Source organism: Solanum verrucosum, unplaced genomic scaffold, assembly GCF_900185275.1.
Source record: "Solanum verrucosum unplaced genomic scaffold, falcon-dt-bn FXZP01000306.1, whole genome shotgun sequence".
In the NCBI taxonomy this organism is placed as follows: domain Eukaryota; kingdom Viridiplantae; phylum Streptophyta; class Magnoliopsida; order Solanales; family Solanaceae; genus Solanum; species Solanum verrucosum.
The window spans coordinates 2,073,938-2,096,261 of record NW_026020398.1 but is presented as its reverse complement, the minus strand read 5'-3'; the positions used below and the strand labels follow the sequence as shown (position 1 = coordinate 2,096,261).

The following is a 22,324-nucleotide window of genomic DNA, read 5'->3' as shown; positions in this document are numbered from 1 at the left end:
CCCCACCGCACCCAACCCCTACCAACACCCCCCCTCCCCACGCCCAAAAAAAATTTTAATTTTGTTTTTAAAATATATTTTCAACTTCAAAATTTTATTTTTTCACCCCAACCCTCGACCCCCCCACCCACCCCTCACCCCCCAAAAAAAATTTAAGTTTGTTTTTAAAAAATATTTTCAACTTCAAAATTTCAATTTTTCACCCCTACCCTCGACCCCCCCCCCCCCTTACCCACCCCCTAACCCCCCAAAAAAATTTAAGTTTGTTTTTAAAAATTATTTTCAATTTCAAAAATTATTTTCTACTCTAGTAAAAATAAAAGATATTTCTCAAAATTAAAATATTTTTCATTCATAAATCAAACACTAAAAATATTTTCCACTCACCAACCAAACATGAGAAAATAAGTCAAAAATCAACTTGTTTTCCAGGAAAATATTTTCTAGGAAAACATTTTCCATGGAAAACATTTTCCTTCATACCAAACACACCCTAAATCTATTAGTTCACAAAAAGTGGACCTTCTCTCAAAACTTGCTAACGTTGTCACACCTAGTGTTCACACCAAATAATGAACGGGAATGTGTATACTTTGTGCTCGTTGTGGGCCCTGACTACTAAATCCCTGGGGAGTGTGTATTGGGCCTGCTGCTTTAGTTGGGCTTTAAGAGACTGCTTCTGTAATTGGGCTTCTTTAGCAGTGGTAAGTCCAAGTCCAATTCAAACAGAGTGCAGATGGTGATGATAGTGATAAAACTGAATGTTAAAATGTTGAAAATAATGTTTACACACATATTGTCATACTTCTCTATAATAACCATCATTTATAACAATATTTAACAATAATGATCATGTTTTATGTGAAACAATCTTTCATGTTATGCTATATTATATGTTCTCTATAATAGTATTTCACTACAACAGCAAAGAAATATTCAGACAAACAACATCGTTATAAAATGTTTTAACTGTTTTGGAATTTTTCATTCAACATATATATTGTATAGTGGAAATAACTTCCCATCAATAATGCAAGTCATGCTCTGATTTGGTATGCAATATTTTCTTCGGAGAAGTTGTGTAGTTTAACACAACCTAAAATTAAGATAAATCTTGACCATTGTTTCCAAGGGAAATTGATTGAATGCACGATCACGAGCTATTTCCACCGACCCATCATGAGGTCACATCTCATGAGTCTATCGTGCCAAAACTACTAATGCTAAGAATGCTTCACCCTGACTAGCTAGACTGGGAAGGTAGGTAAGTAAGAGGCGGATCTAGGGCTTCTTCAACTTCTTACTCATAGTTGAGATACTCCCAACCTCCACCAGCAAGCAGCATCGGAGTTAATCGTAACGTTTCGATCTGGGTGATTTTATCAAGAAAAATGTCAATTGTTGAATACTATCAATAACATATTACCCGATAACCAATTACATGCTAATTTTCTAGCATATAATGGCAAGTGATTACTAAATAATTCCTTTGTTCACTTTTGTTTGTTCACGTACTGTTTTAAAAATAGATTTTTACTTTTACTTATCACTTTGAATATATCAAGAAAAAATGATTTTTTTTTTTCATGTTTTACCCTTATTATTAATTACTTATTTTCACAGACCTAATATTAAACAACAATTAATAGGGGTAATATGATAAAATAGTCATGCATATGAGTATTATTTTCTTGATAGGTGTGCCTAGTCCAAATATGACAAGTAAAATGAACGGAGACAGTATATTGTATAATTACTTGTATTGTATCGATCTATCAACCAAACAAGATTAACTCCGTTTAATTAATGTATGTAGCTCTTAAACTTCGTGTCAAGTTAAACGGTGTCACATAAATTGAGACGACTGAATACTTTTTCCCCACATAATGTAGCTTTTCTTCTATGGAGCTCGATCGACACTACAATACCATTGATATAGAATAGAGCTCCATTGTCTACTCGAGGATAACTAATGATATAATGAGAAGTTATTTGATCAGTCTCTTTCAAACCTCAAACTTACGTGTAGTACTAACAATTATGTGTCACGACAAGCAAAGCCAAAGAGACAAAAACATCAAAACCATTGGAGTACTTGTACAAATATTTGTTAAGGTTGTTGAACTTCAAAACCTGCTAATCTAATCTTAATTCAACTAATTAATCTTCATCATAATAATAATCTTTTCAAACTTTCACCTATATATAAATTCCCCCATTCACTCATTATCTCTACTTAACCATTAATTCACAACTTACACAATTCCCAAAAAACAATTACATATCCTAAAAAATTCTCAATTACTGTCATCATCAGCGTGACTCAAACTCTTAACCTACCATCAGTTGAAAGTCAACCCTGACATGACTTATAAGCACTTAGCTTTTCTGACTTTGGTTCTTTCATGGATGTTGTTGATTGCGTTGTCTCTACAGACTATCGATGGCCAAATGGTAACTACACCATGTACAGGACCGATGATTACTAGTTTTACACCATGTATGAATTTCTTGACGAATAGTAGCAGCAACGTTGGGGGTTTACCAACCGATGATTGCTGCAATGTACTGAAGACTATGATGACCAACGCCATGAGTTGTTTTTGCCTTATTGTTACAGGCGGCATTCCCTTTCAAATGCCTATGAATCCCAATATGGTTATGCCTCTTCCTAGTGCTTGTAACATGCCTGGCGTGCCACTCAAATGCAAAGGTAAAGTTTACAGTATTTAGCTTATTATGTAATCGCGATACTGGAATAGTAAGTACTATTTCATCTTTCATCAGAAGTTTTGGGTCTAGTCTTGCAAGATACGGAGCCACGAGGGAGGGTTGTATGAGTAAATAGTTTTATGGTCAATGAAAGACATTTCTAAACAAAAAAGGTAAGTGGTAATATATTTTTTTTTTTTAAAGATTATAAATATGATATTTGATGTACTTTAGATTCTTTTTATTTAAATTATTTATAATTTAATTGCGTAAAAAATATTTTGAAGCATTTACATCTTGGCAAGAATTAGGTGGTCTACTTCCTACCCTAGCCCTTTCGGTGCTCAAAGTTTATCCATTTGGTTTCTTTCGTCACACTTAAGAAAATAACACTTTTTTTAGTTTTCATTCAGTGTTGGAGTTCGATTAAATATAGATCTGTATTGAGAAATTCAACCCTAATAAGGGCGATTCCAAATCGAGAGAGATAAACTTGAGATTTCTATTTAATAATGAATGAATACTTATCACTTTATCACAATTCTTATCCGTTAAGAAAAGAAATTGATACCGTTTATTTTTTTACTTGCAGCTCCCAGTCCACCTGAGGTTGTTGCGCCAGGTACTTATTATTATTATTATTATTATTATTATTATTATTATTATTATTATTTATTTATTTATTCGAATTGCTTCTTTTTATATACAGACCTTTCTATGAATTAATAATATCTTACCATAACAATTAAGTTTTCTTTTTCCGAAATTGACTTTTTTCTCTTATATTTTGTAGTAACATTTTTTTAATTTATAAGAATAATAACCATCTTTATATATAGCAGCATGCTTTCAGTAAAAATACCTTTTTATAATTACTATATATAGTATAGTAATAATTAATCTTTTATTTTTATAAAAATAAATTTCTAAAATTTTCAATAATCAATCTAGAAATTTTGACCGAATATAATTTTGATGCTTTATGACAAAAACATATTATATGAATATATATTCCATTAAAGTTTCGACATCCATGACGATTTAATGCTTCTACTCTTTTACATAAAACAATCAAAAGTTATTTAAATGTCTCGCGTGGTTATAATCTGTAACAATCTATAACAATTAAAAATTCTCGAAATAAATAATATTATTATAGAAAGATTTGCCAGTATTATTGAAATGACAATTCTGTTAATTAATACTTTTTATTTCCATAATTAGGTCCTCGTAGCGATGCTGGGGCTCCAAGTGCTTCACCAACAGCTGCTCCAACTATCCCTCCTCGTAGTCCTAAAGGTGCTTACAATTTTAATTATTACTCTCCCTCTGTCTCTATTTATGTGACACATTTTAGATTTCGAATTCAAGCAAGTTTATTTTTTATTGTAAATTTTTTTATATATATTTTGAATTGTCAATTATTATGACTTATAGTACTTTTTAGGTAGTTTACAAATATATAAATTTTATTTTAAAAAATTTGAAGATTTTATGAGCAAATTCTCGATCAAACTTAAATTGTTTGACTCTCGAGAAACGAAATATGTCACATAAATTGAGACATAAAGAGTATTTTTTTTTACATATTTACATCATACAATAGACCTAATAATTTTATTTATTCTTCAATTAATTAACTTATAAATTTAATTAGTACAATATGATTTAACTCCATAACAAATTTCCCTCAGATTCAACTGTCCATCCGCCGTTGCCGTCTAATTCATCGCCACCAGCCGATGACATTCCAACTCTAACGCCACCATCTCCGCCGATGGATCCATCAACTCCGGCAACAAATTCCGACAGGCTAACTCCGGCGGCACCATCGGCTGCACCTTTTCTTGGTCATGGAATTTCACCACTATTAATTATGTTAGCTGCATTTGGAGCGATTCTTTGAGTTAATATTAGGAATTTGATGATATATGACTACAAATTAAAATATAGATTATATAAAGCAATTACTAGAATTATTTATTAGTGACGTTGATGTTGTACAGGGATATAATATAGTATGTACTTGTTATGTTATTATTTGGTACGTCTATAGTTCTATTTGATTTAAGGAATCTAAGTATGTATTTGATTAAATTTTTCTTTACCAAATTATATGAATCTTTTCTAAATTTGTTTATAGTAGATACTATGTGAACCGTAAAAATAATAATTATGACTATAACTTTTGTAAAATACTTTCTAAATATTTTGAATTTTTAATCATTACGATTTTTATTATAATAATAACATATTCAATATAATCGTACAGGTGAAAAAGAGTAGAATGTATGCAATTCCTTTGCAAAAAAAAAATATGACAACAAAATAACAATAAACAAAGCAACTTATAGTTTTTATAGTACCTTTCAAATAATTTTTTAATATATAGATTTTATATTAACAAAAAATTTATGTGCAAATTCATACTGAATATTAATTAATTTCATCAAGCACTTTTAAATCAAGCCAACTAAATTGAAACAGGGGATTATATTATGAGTGGTCTTCAAGGCAAATACCCGATATTCTTATTTTCTAAAATATTTAAAGCAAAAGGCAAAAATTCAAAAGGCAAGCACACAGTCATAGCAATCCTTTAATATAACTAACTCAAGAATTACAAGTCATCTCGATATTTGCAAAATGAAATATATTTGAAGAATTTGGTGGTTAGATATTATAAGGAAAGAAAGATGAAATGCTATCCCGTTTAATAAAAAATAATATATTCCGTTAAATTTTAAAAAGAAGAAAATGAAACTTACAAGTATCACTTAGATTTTTATTTATCAATTTCATATGTTAACATTTACCAATTTCATGTGAAAAAGATCATATATTTTGAAAGAATATTTGCAATGAGTCAAAATGATCCATAGAAACCTTTGTTTGGTTACATCATTTAGCCTATTTTAGTCCAATTCATTTCAGTCAAATATAGTTAGACTAACATGTAGTTTAATTAAATTGACTCGTAAAAAAGTTATCTGAATATTTTCGAAAAGACATTTTTATATTTGATAATCATAATAATAATTTTTAAAAATTATGGGATACTTAAAAAATTGTAAAACAACAATTTTTTTTTTAATAAAACTTGAATGAGTCGAATTACGATATACTTTTTAGTCAATCCATTTCAATTCAAATAACTGTTAATTGAATCATTAACTTACTTATTTGTTAACTCAATTCATTTTAACTTGTCAAAATCCATATTCCTAACTCATCATTTGAGAACAATATTATAAAAGTTCATAAAGATGAGAAGAAAAAAAGCTACAAGTAATCAAACTTCTACTACGTCAAGAATTGGCTGTTGTGGGGAAGGAGACCTAACTACATCATGCAATATTGGTCTATTTTGTTACCACCTGTATGACCATGCTATTTCCTAGCATTATTTTAATGATTTATTGATTATTATTAATTATTCTACACAATCGTATGACTTATAAGGTAATTAATTATATATAAATCCTGATAACTTTATAAACATAATTTATTGTAAATTTAATAAAAATAGTAAACTAACTTACTATTACAAATTTAAAATATTCATCATATAAAATAATTATTTTTAACAATGTATTTAACTTTTACGGCAAAATTGATGAACTTTTTTCGATTGGTTCTTAAGAGTGATCACCTAATTACTCTAAGAAAGAATCTTGAATTTAGGGATATAAGATATATTAGTAATAAAGTATACTTATTAAATAAGAATACTACGTCTTGAATGATAACTAATTATTATATGCATTCCAAGGACCTTTCTTACGATTTTAATGACTTCTATCGATGCACAAAATATCTCACATTTATGAAGGGTCTGGAAAAAAGACAACACATAATGGGTGTGATACAAACAATTTATCATAATGCATGTATTAATGATGGCTTACACAGACTCAAATTTATGACTTGGTCACAAGATGACAACATTAAAGAAGTCAATGAATATATTTTATCTTATTTAAACACATCATTTAGCTTCTAAAGATTTCCAAAAAAGTCATACAAAGAAAATAAAACTTGCAAGGTCACCTAAATACTCTGTTTGATATGAAGTTAGTTAAAGGTAGTTGAACTTCAATAGCACTTTTGGACTTTCATATTTTCCTTCCCTCCATTTTCTTCTTAAACCTCAATCTTCATCTATAAAACAACCTTTCTTATAATCACTCTCACAACCAACATCAATTTCTTCTACATTTATCACATTTTCCCTTCACATTACTATTCTTTAAAATCTCAAAAAAAAAAAAAAAAAAAAAAAAACCACTAATGGAAGGGTTCAAATTTTTGAAGAATTTTCGACGTTTGGTACCATTTTTAGCCATAGTGTTGATGATTTTTAGCATACAAGTATCAGGGCAAATTAGTACAGCATGTAGTAGCGCGATGCTAAGTAGCTTTAGCCCTTGTATAAATTTCATGAGCAATAATGGTTCGGGTTCACCAACTTCAGCTTGTTGTCAATCTCTTAAGGACCTTACAGCCAGTGGCAAAGATTGCCTCTGCCTTATTGTTACTGGAAATGTTCCTTTTAAAATACCAAACAGAAACGTCGCGATTACCCTCCCCAAAGCTTGTAACAAAGATAGTGTTCCCATTGAATGCAAAGGTAAAATCAAACATTTCCCCAATATTTAGCTGCTAAAAATGACGATAACACTATGAATTGTAGCTCGAGTGCACGTTCCCGTAGAGGGGTATAAACGTCATTTGGCATTCGAGTACTATGATTTGGTAACTAATTCTGTTTTCAATTTTTATGTATTGCAGGTTCTTCTACTCCTCTTCCAGCTCAAGGTACCAAAACAACTCAATTTATCTAAACTAATACGAACAAATTTTTCTAAATCAAAATCAAGTAATTTGGTCTAATAAAGCTATATTATATTGGTGTGACAGGTCCAGCTGCCTTATCACCATCAGGATCTCCACGATTTCGGAATCCTAGACCACCTCAAGCTCCTAGCCCTGACGGTAATTCATTTTTCATTTTTAAAATTTCTCGCGAATTGAGTTGAACATGATGAATCCTAAGGTCCAATCTAGCTTATAAATTTCCGCGAATTGCTAAATTGGTTCATGTTAATTAATGTCAGGTGATGATGTTCCTGAACCATTCAATCCTCCTTTGGGACCAGGAGGTGATACAACACCAGGCTTAACACCACCATCACCATCAGGCGGCGGATTGGGAAATCCTTACAATGGATTTTCACCGCCTTCTTCAACAGATGACGGATCTGGAAATACTGATACAGGTTCAGGATTTAGGCCTAATTTAACGCCTTCTTCTGCCCCGGATTCACGGAGACTTCCAATATTTGTTGTTCTAGTAGCCTGTGGAGCAATTGTATTGAACTTGTACTGAATTGATTCTTATAGTATATGAACATTATTTGGAGTGTGATGACTACATTAGTGGATTAGGTTGTAAACATTTTTTGTTGTTTCATTTTAATCAATTTGTACTGGCATTATAATGAATTTTTTTGGGAGTCCTGAAATCTATATTTTTCAACTTTTTAATTTGCTTTATCTTGAGAGTGAAACCTGAATGACTTAAGAGCGCTTCCCCCGAATGGAGCCCTATGCAGTGCGAATCTAGAATAGTCGGGCTCCAATTGTGGTTAACCAAAAAAAAGCCCTGAATGACTTTCCTGCCCTGTTACCACTTGAATTTGATTGCTTAACAGTTGTTTTTTTCCTACAAATTGAAGGTGTATATTGACAAAGGGACCATCATGTTTACTCAACATATTTCACTAATGACATCAGCATAATTTTCAAGGTTTTATCCAACTGCTTTTTCTTTGACTCAAGTATTTGTGTCAAATATACACTAACAACATACCCAATGTAATCCCACAAGTGGGGTCCGAAAAGGGTGGTGGGTAGGCAGTTTTACCCTATTGTGTGCCTATGGTGTGAAAGCAGAGAGATTGATTTCGATAAGAGCTCGATCAAATCAAGTAAAGCATAATAAAATCACGTATGGAAAGATATAATAATGTAGAAAAGAGCAGTAACATCAACATATAATAGATTAATGAAGCAATGAAAACAATACATAATAATCAAATCGAAGAACAAGATAGTATGTGAGTAATACATCTGTTAAGTGCAACAAGAGCATGACACATATTCTGGTTGTTGAGGCTTGAATTGAACTTATATTTAAGTTTATACCAGAGGCATCTTGTTATATCATTGCCTTTGGCTAATTGTCTTACCAATTTAAGTTGTTCTGTCTATTTAGTTGTATATTTCTTATCATAGGATATCAGTGTCATTTCATAAGCAGATTATAGTATCGACGTAAACCTCTTTTGCGTATTTTAGTACACATAACAATAGTGAAATGCATTGTATCCACTGACATAATGTATATCCGCTCTTATACAGTATCTCTATGTGAAGATATTTGCAGTATCTGCTCTAAAACTCAAATTTTCACTATAGTATTTGTAAAATTTTAAATTTATTACTATTCCAAATAATTAGAGGGGTTATTAGTTTGCCATGTAAAGTCAGGAAAAAAACAAACTACACTCTTCCCGCCATTCGCTACTTTCTTCCATGCATAACACACTCCACTGAACTTTCAGAATCAGTATAAATTAGTTTCCACTAATCTGTTACTCAACAATCCATCAGCAACACAAAAGCTAACCGTTTCTCTCACTCTCTCTAGAGCAATGGCAGGCGTACTGATCCTTCTCTCAGCTCTCCTACTCGCCGCCGGCACACTCCCGGAACCACCAGAACTTCCGCCAACTTCGCCGGAGTCATTATCAACCACAATTAGCTGTGCCGACGAACTGGTGGCGTTCTCGCCATGCCTTCCGTACATTTCCGATCCACCTAACAATATCTCTGATTCGCCTCCGTTTCAGTGTTGCGATAACTTCTCGGCGGCATTTATGGATAATACTGCAATTTGCCTTTGCTACCTCGTTCGCAACCCTCAGCTCCTCGGATTTCCTATCAGTTCTATGAAGCTGTTGTCCCTAACTTCTATGTGTCCCGTGGAGGAGAAAGAAGGGGCGGAGAATCTGTCTCTCGAGTCTCTCTGTTCAGGTTTGGATTCCGATTGCTCATACTATAAATCTTCCTGTGACTGCATTGAATCTTCTAAATGTATTGAAATTTTTTCTTCATGGACTAATAGACGATAGTAACAATTTAGTTGAAAGTAGATGTTGTTGATCGAGTCTATGATTTGAATTAGTTGCTCTGTTTCAAAGTGTTTGATGCTTCGGTTTTAGATATTCAGGCTAATTGTGATTTAATCTGTACCTTAATAATGTATATTTAATGTTCAATCATTTTTTTATGAGGACAATTCTAGCTTACATAATCATGATTCATGTAGTTTCTACATAAAATTGTATTAGTCAGATCTCTGTAGATGAAAATTGCCAAACAAATTGGAACAATTGAGAACTCAGTTACGTATGCTAGGATTTGAATTTTATCAGAACGAGGCAATGCAGGTTTGTGCTTTTGACGTTATGATTCTTCTTTTTAGATTTGGACTGGTGATATAATTTGTCCTGTTAGAGTTTTCGAATGTGCTCTTTACAAATATAGAAGCATTTTGTTGAATCTAAGCAAAAAATGGGGTAATCCTACCACTGAGTTGCGATATAGTTGAATTTCTACTTACGTTTTGCTTATACCGTAGAAATTATGCTTGTTATTTCACTGTATGTTATGAAGAGTTCATATTGCTAATGCATCCATTTGTGGTTTTGAGTAATCTGCACAGATAGCAATTCATCAAGTGAACACAAAGGAAGAATTTCTATGTGTATATGCGCAAATGTTTTTACTGTCAATTAGTTATTCTGTATGTATAAATAACATTATACTACCTAGAACGGATAGTACTACTACTTGCTTCATGTTATCACGGATGTGACAAGTAGACGTTGTTACAGATGTGAAGAAGTTTCACGAATTCTCATTGAATCTCCTAATTCCGAAGACAGCTTTTACATGTAATAGTTACATTTATTGTTATAATAATGTATGCTTCAGCTGTGAGTGAATATGTCCATTTAGTAAATCATGATCTTAAAGTTGCATTAGCTTAAAACAGTTGCAACTTAACCATATGTGTGTAAATCCATCTGCAGTAATTGCATGACAGTACTGAGCGCTATCCAAGCATAAATACCATAATCTCTCTCTTTTTCCCATTTGATTTGCTAATTTGATACTAGAGTTTCAGTCACCATTTACGTTATCTGGACTCCTTTAGGCATACATATATGAAGTGTTGATATACTTTTAAGAGTTCTGTAATACGCGTCATGTTACACCTGTTAGACACAAGTATGTTAAAGACAAAAAGTTACATAGCTCACTATACTGAAGATCTTTTAAGTACATTGAAAGATCAGCCATTTCATTCAGCATATTCTCGACCTTAATGATCTTTTTTTCCGTGACTCAGGTTCAACTACGCTGCCTCCTTTTAGATCAGTAACAGGTAATTCTCCTTTGATCTTTTGTCACAGCCAAACTGGTGATACTACTTATTCAGAATCTCCTGATCACTTCATTGTGTAAGAATTTCTAGCAGATCACAGGGGTTCAAGTCCAAGACCAGTGCGTCCTACACCCCCTAGCTCTCCTAGACCACCAAGCACTCCAAATCCAGGCAAGTTACTTATCTTCTGTTTCTTCAAGCTTATAACTTTGACATTCCAATTGTTCCCTTCCATATTGATGAATACTTTGCTACCACATAACATTTATATCTCTATATAACATTTATAAAATTGATAATCAGAGTCACATAACTGCAGTTCTTAGAAACTCCAGATACTAGTTCGGAGGAATAAAACCAGGGGTATGAAATTTGAAGGTGGGAGTTAATTTTCTAGTAAAAAATGAATTATCACTTTATTGCAGGTGATCATGATAACCCTTCACCTCAAGATCCACCAGGATCAGGCAGTTTACCACCTCCACCCTCCGATGCTGATGATGATCCTAGCCATGATTCTCAAGCCACAACAAAATGTTCATCAGCCATAGAACTAATGTGCAATTACCGTCTATGGGTTGCATCTGCAATGTCGATTCTCCTGTATCTCTCTTGCAAGCACCAACTTAGTTAATATTGTCTCTTTCATGGCATCATAAACAGACAGTTTGATTGGAAGATATTAAGTCAGATCAGAATTCTGTGGATAGATGTAAAACTACTGGCAAAAAGATTCTTTGTTAAATTCCTGTAGTTGACATGTACTGCTTCATCAGTATCTGAGTACACATAATCTTCTTACCATATGAATGAAAAGCGGTGCAAGATCCAATATGAGAAACACTTGTCTTACTACAGCCATTCAGTTTATCAACTTGCCCAGGTTTGTTCTTCCTCTTCCTTTGAACTTCTTAGCTTCAGTTGATCATTTGGTGTGGACATTTAGTGAATTTGATTAAATTACATGTCATAAGGACAGTATTAGATGAAATATATGTGTACATAGCTCCCTCTTGTTTTTTTGTTTTTTTTGAGAGAGGCATTATGCAGGCCGGACTTAGGAGGGGGGGATGAGAATAGTTAGTCACCGGCAGCTTTTTATTCTCAATTTGTATTGTTGGGTTTTTTTTTTTTTTTTACTCACAATCCATGCAAAGCTCTTTTTTGGGGTGAAGCAAATTGGCGACGACTCTATCTATATTCTTATTTCTTCCAAATCAATGAAGAGAGACATGCATAACACAAGGGGTAGTTGAAACATAAGAAAAGTCTCACAATACCAGCTATCTATCGACCTGAAACTCGAAAATAATTAAAACTAAAATCTTTAACACAACGGGTTTATCGATCAAACAGTGAATACTTGTAGCGTCAGATTTTTTGGCAGTTACAATGATAAAAGTTTTTTTCCCAGAACATAATATTCATAGGCTTCAAGAGTAAACATAACACAAAAACAGAGCTTCAGATGTTGGAAACGGGGGCATCTTTGACAGACTCACGCCAAGCATATTCCCTGGCTCCCTCCTCGTCGACAATTTTAATCACAAAGTTTGGTGGGGCAACAACCAGCCTAGATCGGATCTCCATGATGCACTTATCTGCCAAATCAACAGCTTCTTCAACTGTCATGTCCTTTCGGTAGTGCCTATCCATCATGGCAAGAGAGAAATAGGAGCCATAACCAAATGCTGCCTTATCCACCTTGTGAAGAGTAGCAATATAATCAATGTAATATAGAGAAGGACCTGTCTCCTTGTCATATCCAGCCAGGATAATGTTCACCATGTATGGATTCTACAAAAAAACAAACATCGCAGTTAACCAATGTGTACCATAAAACCAAATCGCACATCAAAATTTTGAAAACTAACCCTCAAAGAACAATGTTTTTCAACAGTAAACCAGACTGAAAGTTTTAATATCCTCCTCTCAGTAATCAGTAATCAAAACCAAGGAATTCAAAGTAAATCATAAGGACAAAAATGGCAGCTGTACTCTACATTTTGTTTAAAAGAACTTCAAATGGCATGGTTGAACAGAAGTGTGACACCTTGGTTCCATTGTCAACTCATCATGCTTATAAAGAGAGATGGTGGAAAGATCAATAATGCACCTATTTAAGATCTCTATGCCTTTTCAAAACTGTGGCTCATGCGTGGGAGGAATACAAGGAGAAATACAAATTAGTGTTTCCTTTCATTTTACACCCTAAACGGCAAGACTGGCCTGTATCACCAACCAAAAGCTCTCCTTTTATCCTCTTCTCAAGTCAACCTAACCTCGAAGTCATTATTAATTTCATTTTCCCATATGAAGTAATTGTATTATTGTTTATTTTTTAAGCAATATGTGCATCTTAGCTTGAGCATTCCAGAAATTTTGACTAGAAGTTCAACAAATATGGTACACAAACAGTTCTTCTCTTGAAGTGTATCAACTTTCATCTATTCATTAAATTGATGAAACTCTAGAGAATGTTGAAGCATTTAAAGGTGCATGAACCTGTATTTTATATCCCCAAGGCTATAAGCAGGAAAAAGTATTACTATGTTTGTTCTCTGTGAGCTCTAATGTAACAGAGAAATAGGTAAAGGATGAATTTTCTTGCAACATTTAGCAATCTCCTTTGCTAAAGTACTTTTTAAGTGCACATATACATGATAATGGTGTGTGTTTTGATAGAAATTGTGCGCTCCCAGATGCCTTAATGAATGACAAGTAATTCTTCTCTTTCTAGACAGATCCGATTCAAGATCTTTTATTTCCAATCAAGAGATAGAATTCACGAATTTTAAGTGGTTGAATGACTATCTGCCCACATCTTCATCATATTCATCCTTCCTCTTTATGTTGGCCTATTATTAACGAATTCATTTCCAACAGTAATATACACATTAACAGTAGTCAATTGGAGTAAACCCCCTCCCTCGCTGAACTTAATTTAGATGGTTGTTCTAAGGGTAATTAGGATTAAAGTGGTGGTGCCTGAACCATCGCAGACTGTATGGCAACATGGGCCTGTTTATAAGTCATAAAAGGAGAGCAGGTCATTAGTGTAACAGAAGCACGTCACTATTCTTTTCATTTTTTTAATTTTTTTTTATAACCGAGAAATCCGTCTGTGACCCGCCCTTTGGACCAATCACAGCCTTCTAAACTCGGTGGATAATGGGCCTGAACCATCGCAAACTGTATGGCAACATTGGCCTGTTTATAAGTCATAAAAGGAGAACAGGTCATTAGTGTAACAGAAGCACGTCACTATTCTTTTCATTTTTTTTTTATTTTTTTTATAACCGAGAAATTCGTCTGTGACCCGCCCTTTGGACCAATCACAGCCTTCTAAACTCGGTGGATAATGGGCCCGCCCCTCTACCCTTCTCCACTTAAATATCAGGCTTCGCTTTGCATGGTGTGGTGGGGCTTGAACTTGCGACCTAAGCCACAAATCCTCCACCTTTTGCCACTTGAGCAACAACAACAACAACATGCCCAGTGAAATCCCACTAGGTGGGGTCTGGGGAGGGCAAAGTGTACGCAGACCTTGCCACTACCTCGTGGAGGTAGAGAGGCTGTTTCCGGGAGACCCTCAGCTCAAGAACAACAAATCTAAGTGACAGGAGAGATATATATAAAACATAACAGCCAATACAAAAGATAGCGTATAATCAACAAATGAGACAATAACAACAAGAAAGTAATGCGATGCGTGAAACGCAGTAAACAGCATAAGGCTAGGTCTACTCCAAACGCTAACAGCCCATACCCTTGCAAGGGAAGACAACACGCTAACCCTACTAACCTCCAACCTTAATACGCGACCTCCACTCCTTCCTATCTAGAGTCATGTCCTCGGTAATGTGAAGCATATCCAAGTCTTGTCTAATCACCTCCTCCCAATACTTCTTGGGCCTACCTCTACCCCTCCACGTACCCTCTACCACCATTACCTCGCACCTCCTCACTGGGGCGTCTGCGCTCCGTCTCTTCACATGTCCAAACCATCTCAGTCTCGCTTCCCTCAACTTGTCCACCACAGAGGCCACACCCACCTTCTCCCGGATAACCTCATTCCTAATCTTGTCGCTCCTAGTGTGCCCACACATCCATCTCAACATCCTCATCTCCGCAACATGCATTTTATGAACGTGTGCGTTCTTGACTGGCCAACACTCCGCTCCATACAACAAGGCCGGTCTAACTACCACTCTGTAAAACTTACCTTTAAGTTTCGGTGGAATTTTCTTATCACACAATACTCCAGAAGCAAGCCTCCATTTCATCCAAGCAGCCCCAATGCGATGTGTGACATCATCGTCGATGTCACCACTCCCTTGGATTACAGCCCCAAGATACTTAAAACTTTCCTTCTTAGGAATGATTTGTGCGGCAAGTCTCACTTCCACATCTGTCTCATCCACCACATCACTGAATTTGCACCCCAAATATTTTGTTTTGGTCCTACTCAACCTGAACCCTTTGGAATCCAGCGTTTGTCTCCACACCTCCAACCGCGCATTAACTCTGTTCCGCGTCTCATCAATCAGTACTATGTCATCCGCAAATAACATACACCATGGGACCTTCTCCTGAATAGACCGCGTCAACTCGTCCATCACCAAAGCAAATAGGAGAGGGCTTAGGACTGATCCTTGATGCAACCCCATCTCAACTGGGAAATGTTCTGAGTCTCCTCCAACTGTTCTAACCCGAGTCTTGGCTCCACCGTACATGTCCTTTATCGCCCTAATATAAATCATCGGGACTCCTTTAGACTCCAAGCACCTCCAGAGGACATTCCTCGGTACTTTGTCATAGGCCTTTTCAAGGTCAATGAACACCATATATAGGTCTCTCTTCCTTTCTCTATATTTTTCTACCAGTCTACGCATAAGATGAATGGCTTCGGTAGTTGAACGTCCCGGCATGAATCCAAACTGATTCTCAGAGATGGACACCCCTCTTCTCACCCTCATCTCCACCACTCTCTCCCAAATCTTCATAGTATGGCTCAACAATTTGATACCCCTGTAGTTGTTACAGTTTTGGATATCACCCTTGTTTTTATACAACAGAACCATTGTACTCCACCTCCATTCTTTAGGCATTTTTGCTGTCTTAAAGATAACATTAAACAGCCCAGTTAACCACTCTATGCCCGCCTTGTCCATGCTCTTCCAAAATTCTACCGGAATCTCATCGGGTCCGGTCGCTCTTCCCCTACTCATCCTACTAATAGCCCGTATAACCTCCTCGGACCTAACGCACCTACAGTATCCAAAATCCCGAAGTCTTTCAGAGTGTGCCAAATCACCCAACACAATGCCTGCTTCCCCTTTTTCATTTAAAAGTTTGTGAAAGTAGCTTCGCCATCTTTGCTTGATGGAGGTCTCTTCCACCAGTATTTTGCCTTCCTCATCTTTGATACACTTCACTTGGTCCAAGTCGCGCGCCTTCCTCTCTCTTGCTTTTGCGAGCCTATACAACTTCTTATCCCCACCTTTGTCCACTTTACCTTGGACTTCCCCATTCCACCACCAATCTCCTTTATGGCCTCCAAATTTACCCCTTGACACCCCTAACACCTTAGAAGCCACTTGAGCAAGATTGGCAAAAATGTGTAGAGGCCAAAAAGTGATGAATCAAATGGGAGGCCCCTCTTTGCAGTTTAGCTTCTCACTATCCATTAGCACCATTCTATAATTTTGTTGGTTCCCAACTTTCATATTGCTCAAAAAAAATGAAATTGTAGTGACATTAAGCAGGAGTTATGGTGTCTACCTAAATAAAAACACTTTAGATATCTAAGTTCATCTTTCGGGAGTGCTACAGCATATCCTATGGCCTACAAGAATGCTAAGCAATAGGAACAAACATACTAAAGAAAAAAGGCAAACTATATCAAATGTTGCAAGACTAGCAATGTTAAATGAAAGTGAATCTTGGCCCTTGGCAAATTCACAAGGAAATGATAAGATGTATGTGCTTCATACAAGATTAGACAAAACTTTTGAGGATTGGAAGATTAGGAAAATTACTCAAATAAAAAGTAATTCACATCCGAAAGAGGGTTCAAAGTGGACATATAGAGGATAAAATGGGAAAAGGTCACTTGAGTACAGTTTGGTCATGCTTTATGTGAACCTACAATGCACCAGTATGCATGTGTGAAACAATGATGACAGAAGGTGCAAGAAGAGAACATAAACTGAAATCATATAGAGGGATGTTCTCCTAGAAGACCTACAAATTCGCTACAATCTCTCTAAATCCCTATGGATTTAATGGAAGCAAGTGATCTACGTAGATGATCCCAATTGGTTTAGCGAACACATCTTAGTTCCAACAATATGGGATCATCTTTTTCCCTCTCAAAAAAAGAGATGATAACAAGAAGTCAGGATTAAGACTTAATTGTTGTTAAACCTACACTAAATCTCACACATGCACAAGTTTGCTAAAAGATTTGTATGTCCAAAGTGTGAGATCTACGGGAACTCTAGTTTCAGATTACCCTTAATTTTGTCTTACAAGACAACTTATTGAGTATTGAAATAATATGGGGCCCAATAGAGCAAAATGAATGTAGTGAATTCATAACCAAACTCAATTTTTTTGGATTGAAAGCTTAGTTGATTGATTCAACCACTATCCATTAGCAAAGTATACATTTTGCAGACAGACAAGTTCGTGCCTCGAAATCTAGTTGGATGTACACCACAAAAGAGGTTTAACATGCACAAAATGCTCTCTAACTAGCACACGGGTAGGGAAAGAGTAGGCACATTCCGTACACAACATTCCTCTTGCATTTTTGCAAACAGGATTCATTTACTTCCCCAACCCATGATTTACAAGTCATCAAAGAAACAACTCTAAAGCTGCACTAAAACTTGCCCTATACATCTTATCTGGTAAACGCACTAATACTACAACTTAGCAGGAGATTTTTGTTAGGATCAAAATGGTGCTTCAATGTTGTTTATCATGCGACTATACTCAAAACTGACAGATGGGCTATATACTAGAGGTCATACTTATTAGGTCTTTGGACATAGATTTGGTTGTAAAGTTAAAAAAAAAGAGTTTCTGAAGTTGAAGAGCAATATGGTATTTAGAATTGAAGTTGTGTTTGGACATGCTTGAAATTTTGTGATTCATAAGAAAGAATCCACTTGAAACTTGAAAAACTGATTTGAATTATTCCAATGTAAAGCCAAACAATATTCTGGAAAAAAAAGCTCATGTCCAATTGGGCCCCAAGTTTATACAAGGAAGTTTCTCTACTTCCTGGAACATTAATATTCATCATTGGCCAGATTCTGAAATGTTAATTTCAGTCAACACTGTCATCAAAGAAGCTAAAAAAAGAAGGCAGAACTTTCACAAGATCTAGGACTGTAATCAAAGATAACTATCCTCATAGTGAAGCTAATGAATGCAAAAAAAAGGAGAGAATTTTAACTACATTAAATAATGCTATACAGAATTGTTACTGCTGCAGACACTTTGATACACAGGGTTGATAATATGGCCAGACTTGAAAATGCTACAACAGGTATTTCATGCCCTGATATATATGCAGAATCCCATTGATTGGCACAACAACAGCAACTCATTTTAGAATTTAGATAGAGCAGACTACTAGGAGAAATAGCATATGCTGAATTTACCAACACAAACTTGCTTTTCTCACTCATTTTTTCTTTTTCTTAATCCAAACAGTGTTAATAGAAAACAAGAGGAAGATGCTTAATTACTTTTACAACAACATGTCCAGTGAGATCCCACAGGTGGAGGTGGGATCTGGGGCGGGTGGGTTGTATGCAGACCTTATCCCTACCTTTTGTGAGAGGCTTAGTTACTTCTTATATCTGTTCAAGTTATAATCTACACTTCATCTAATACTCTATGATTCAGGAGTCTTTCCTAGTCAGGTTAGGGACATGTATATCAGTATACTGTATACCAAATAGAGAACCTTTGAAATTTTCTAGCTTTACGGAACCACGAAATGAAATGGGCCTTAATAGAAAGGAATGGTTCCAAAGAATTCATTCAGCCAACCCCAGCTAGTATGGAGTTCATGCATACTTGATTAGTGTACAGTTAATCCTTAATTAATTGATTGATTAAAGTGTCAAACCCTAATTTCACATTTTGGGACTTCTACATATTTAAAACCCTAAAATTGCACCCAAATAAAAAACAGGCTCAAATCATCATGTAACTACAGAATCAAAACCCTAGATGCTAAAACCAATACCTTACGCAATGCTGTAGCAAGCTCGCCTCTTGTAAAATTAGCCGTAGCAGCTGTGGTCAACGGAATACCATTACGAAACTGATACAAAGCCACATTTTTCTGCACATACTCCGTAAACTGAGCTCTGCAAATTCACCCAAAAATTCAGCATACAAATAAAAATCCATAAAGATCGAACAAGATAACTATTGAATCTAGCAAACAAAACCTGTCTCCAGCTTCACCACTCGCTCCCATAAGTTTATGCGAATCGAGAATCATGATTTTGTCTTCATTGGATTTGTGAACCAGTATACTGTGAACGGCGGAGGAGTCCGCCACCACCAGTGAGAAACCGTTGCCGACCATTCCGAACACACACTCCATCTTCTTCTAGAAAGTTCTATAGATCCTTCAGATCTTCTTCTTCTACAAGAGATTTGCAGAGATTTCTCCAATATTTTTACTAAGATGTTTTGGGTTAGTATAAGAGCTTCGAAGGGCGTCTTGGAGAACAAGTTTGAGCATTTTCTTTTTCTTCATATTTTAAGCTAATTGCACTTTCATCCATGTATCTTGTCATTATTACTAGACTGTACCTTATAGTTTTCTAGTTTGGAAGTCTACTACACCAACTTTATTTCTATGATTTGACCTATTTTTTCTTTTGTATGGAGTACGAGATTAGGGTAGGATCGTTTGGTAGTTGAATAAGAAACAAGTTATTTATGTATTTTTTTAAATTACTTATACGATATAAGTTAGATAAATAGGAAATAAGTTATTCATGTACAAAATTAAACACAATGAATCATACTAGATACATGTATCCGGGATACAGGGAGAGAGGCAAGCAGAGATTAGGGTGGCGAACGAGATAGGAGAGAGGCAAGCGAGAGATTAGAGTGGTGAGTGAGATAGGATAGAGGGGAGAGAGTCAAATGCATGTGAATCCAATTGATATTTAGAATAAATTACACATAATTTTGACCTCATGTATCTGATATACATGTATCTAGATGTATCTGGACGTGTTAGATATGTGTATCCAAAGTCCAAAATATGATATTCATAATATTGCAAGCTAACATAAATTTAAATAATAAGCTCCTAACTAGTGAGTTTTCTATAAGTTATCCATAATCTGATTTTTTATTTCTTTTCATAAATTTACTTTTGTCACAATCCTAATTGCCAAGGTAATATTGTCCGCTCCAATAATACACTCTTTGGCCAAACAATCTTATCGTCTTTGCTTTAACTCAATAACGTTTTGATTTTCTGAACATACGATTTATGTATCTAATTGTAATTTGCCTCTTATTTAAATGTGAATTTACTTTAGTTAAGCTTCACAACAAATTTCACTCCGAATTTAAATATCAACAGTCCTAAATTGTTATATGTATTCATTCTCTTAATTAGGAACTTATCGTCTTCGCTAATGTGTGTCCTACTACCATTGTAGGGTAGATAGTGGTATTTCTTTCGATTTCTTTGTTTGCTAGGTGTTCTAATATTTTATACATAAAACTCTGTCATGTTTATTTGTCTAAAACAGTATAGGTCGAGAAGATAAAACCCATTGATAAGCAAATTTGTATATTTATTGTTAGAAATTTTTTAGCGGCTAATGACGTAACAAAAATTATATAATCATAAGATTGTATAATCATAAGATAATTATATCAATCATGTATGAAGTTAGGATGGCGGAAGCGGGTTATTCATTCAAATTCTTTTCTTGGCTTCTTCATGTGTTAACATATTTATTTCTTTGATGAAAAATCTAAAATCCTATTACTAAGAGCCCGTTTGGATTGGCTTAAAAGTTGGTTAAATCTACTTTTAAGTCAGTTTTTGACTTCTGAAAGTGTTTGACAAATATAAAAAATAATTTAAAATAAATTTAAAATGACTTAAAATAAGTTACAAAGTGTTTGACAATGTAAAAAATTACTTAAAATAAGTCAGAAATCAAAAGTAGGTCTCCCCCTACTTTTTATTTTTTGACTTAAAAGTCATTTTAATTTGACTTTTAATTTTTGACTTAAAAGCTATTTTTTTTAAGTCAATCCAAACGGGCTCTAATTATTCTTATTTCTTTCAAATACTCCTTTTTCTGGCTTCAACTTGATTAACATCCCCCACACCCACCCAAAAAAAAAAAACCAAATATAAACAAAATCCTGTCCAAACACCCTATGCACCTACTAAAAAAACTACAAATAATTGGATTTTGTTCAAGGGAGGAATCACATAACGAAATTGATCATTATATATTTATCGAATAGATATATTCAAATATTTCAAACTCATATATAATAAAGTATTATTTTTTCTTCCACTCATGAAGCACACATGTTGACGCTCAGTTGTGTGCAGAGGGAGGATCTTTAAGGCAATGAGGTTCACCACGCGGTGGACAAGGTGCACCATTACTCATTTCGCATCGGCAACGCCAGTATGGTACGCCAATAGAATGGTCTGGCCTTAAACACTCTGCGATCACTCATGTTCCAATATTTCGATAACATGGCCTACATGTTTCATAGCATGCCATTGCGTCTGGACAACCCCCTATTATTACTTCTACTCCGCATCCATATGCCTTTCTGCAACGATCTCAAATTAATAAACATCCCTAATTCATAAAGATGTAATTTAAAGAAAAACATCAATCAGATTCAAGAATCGAACTTATTACAAGTTAAAATAGATTGTTGGTGTAATTGTTGTTAACATGAGTTCTTATCAAAATTTGAATTCCAATACAAGGATATCTAGAAAAAATTTAACAACAAACTTATTAAAAATATACTGTATCAATTATGTATACATACATAGAG

General features: G+C 34.7%; 5 protein-coding genes across 5 annotated transcripts in view; 3 read left to right on the top strand and 2 right to left on the bottom strand.

Moving 5' to 3' along the window:
* LOC125839527 (serine/threonine-protein kinase STY13) overlaps positions 1-22,324 on the bottom strand; it is a 192,157-nt gene that overhangs the window by 1,644 nt on the left and 168,189 nt on the right. The window lies entirely within an intron of this gene.
* On the top strand, positions 2,252-4,779 carry LOC125839539 (non-specific lipid transfer protein GPI-anchored 20-like). Its single transcript, XM_049518527.1, has 4 exons — positions 2,252-2,713; positions 3,305-3,334; positions 3,937-4,011; positions 4,407-4,779. The coding sequence occupies exons 1-4, from the start codon at positions 2,365-2,367 to the stop codon at positions 4,616-4,618; spliced, it is 666 nt and encodes a 221-aa protein (XP_049374484.1). The 5' UTR covers positions 2,252-2,364; the 3' UTR covers positions 4,619-4,779.
* On the top strand, positions 6,911-8,238 carry LOC125839538 (non-specific lipid transfer protein GPI-anchored 21-like). Its single transcript, XM_049518526.1, has 4 exons — positions 6,911-7,342; positions 7,504-7,530; positions 7,633-7,707; positions 7,830-8,238. Exons 1-4 carry the CDS (start codon positions 7,003-7,005, stop codon positions 8,099-8,101), a joined length of 714 nt encoding a protein of 237 aa, XP_049374483.1. The 5' UTR covers positions 6,911-7,002; the 3' UTR covers positions 8,102-8,238.
* LOC125839540 (non-specific lipid transfer protein GPI-anchored 25) lies at positions 9,429-11,972 on the top strand. Its single transcript, XM_049518528.1, has 4 exons — positions 9,429-9,810; positions 11,192-11,227; positions 11,318-11,398; positions 11,653-11,972. Exons 1-4 carry the CDS (start codon positions 9,429-9,431, stop codon positions 11,859-11,861), a joined length of 708 nt encoding a protein of 235 aa, XP_049374485.1. The 3' UTR covers positions 11,862-11,972.
* On the bottom strand, positions 12,516-19,985 carry LOC125839542 (proteasome subunit beta type-2-B-like). Its single transcript, XM_049518530.1, has 3 exons — positions 19,705-19,985; positions 19,497-19,620; positions 12,516-13,024 (listed from the first exon to the last, which is right to left on the bottom strand). Exons 1-3 carry the CDS (start codon positions 19,860-19,862, stop codon positions 12,692-12,694), a joined length of 615 nt encoding a protein of 204 aa, XP_049374487.1. The 5' UTR covers positions 19,863-19,985; the 3' UTR covers positions 12,516-12,691.

What these genes read in the sequence shown, in the direction of transcription:
- LOC125839542 (XM_049518530.1), bottom strand. Translation starts at nt 19,862, where the DNA reads ATGGAGTGTGTGTTCGGAATGGTCGGCAACGGTTTCTCACTGGTGGTG. An exon ending in AGTGGTGAAGCTGGAGACAG is followed by an intron (nt 19,621 to 19,704) that starts GTTTTGTTTGCT and finishes GTGAATTTGCAG; the next exon opens with AGCTCAGTTTACGGAGTATG. An exon ending in TTGCTACAGCATTGCGTAAG is followed by an intron (nt 13,025 to 19,496) that starts GTATTGGTTTTA and finishes GTTTTTTTGTAG; the next exon opens with AATCCATACATGGTGAACAT.
- LOC125839540 (XM_049518528.1), top strand. Translation starts at nt 9,429, where the DNA reads ATGGCAGGCGTACTGATCCTTCTCTCAGCTCTCCTACTCGCCGCCGGC. An exon ending in TCCTTTTAGATCAGTAACAG is followed by an intron (nt 11,228 to 11,317) that starts GTAATTCTCCTT and finishes AAGAATTTCTAG; the next exon opens with CAGATCACAGGGGTTCAAGT. An exon ending in ACCAAGCACTCCAAATCCAG is followed by an intron (nt 11,399 to 11,652) that starts GCAAGTTACTTA and finishes ACTTTATTGCAG; the next exon opens with GTGATCATGATAACCCTTCA.
- LOC125839539 (XM_049518527.1), top strand. Translation starts at nt 2,365, where the DNA reads ATGACTTATAAGCACTTAGCTTTTCTGACTTTGGTTCTTTCATGGATG. An exon ending in CGTGCCACTCAAATGCAAAG is followed by an intron (nt 2,714 to 3,304) that starts GTAAAGTTTACA and finishes TTTTACTTGCAG; the next exon opens with CTCCCAGTCCACCTGAGGTT. An exon ending in CCCTCCTCGTAGTCCTAAAG is followed by an intron (nt 4,012 to 4,406) that starts GTGCTTACAATT and finishes AATTTCCCTCAG; the next exon opens with ATTCAACTGTCCATCCGCCG.
- LOC125839538 (XM_049518526.1), top strand. Translation starts at nt 7,003, where the DNA reads ATGGAAGGGTTCAAATTTTTGAAGAATTTTCGACGTTTGGTACCATTT. An exon ending in TGTTCCCATTGAATGCAAAG is followed by an intron (nt 7,343 to 7,503) that starts GTAAAATCAAAC and finishes TATGTATTGCAG; the next exon opens with GTTCTTCTACTCCTCTTCCA. An exon ending in TCAAGCTCCTAGCCCTGACG is followed by an intron (nt 7,708 to 7,829) that starts GTAATTCATTTT and finishes AATTAATGTCAG; the next exon opens with GTGATGATGTTCCTGAACCA.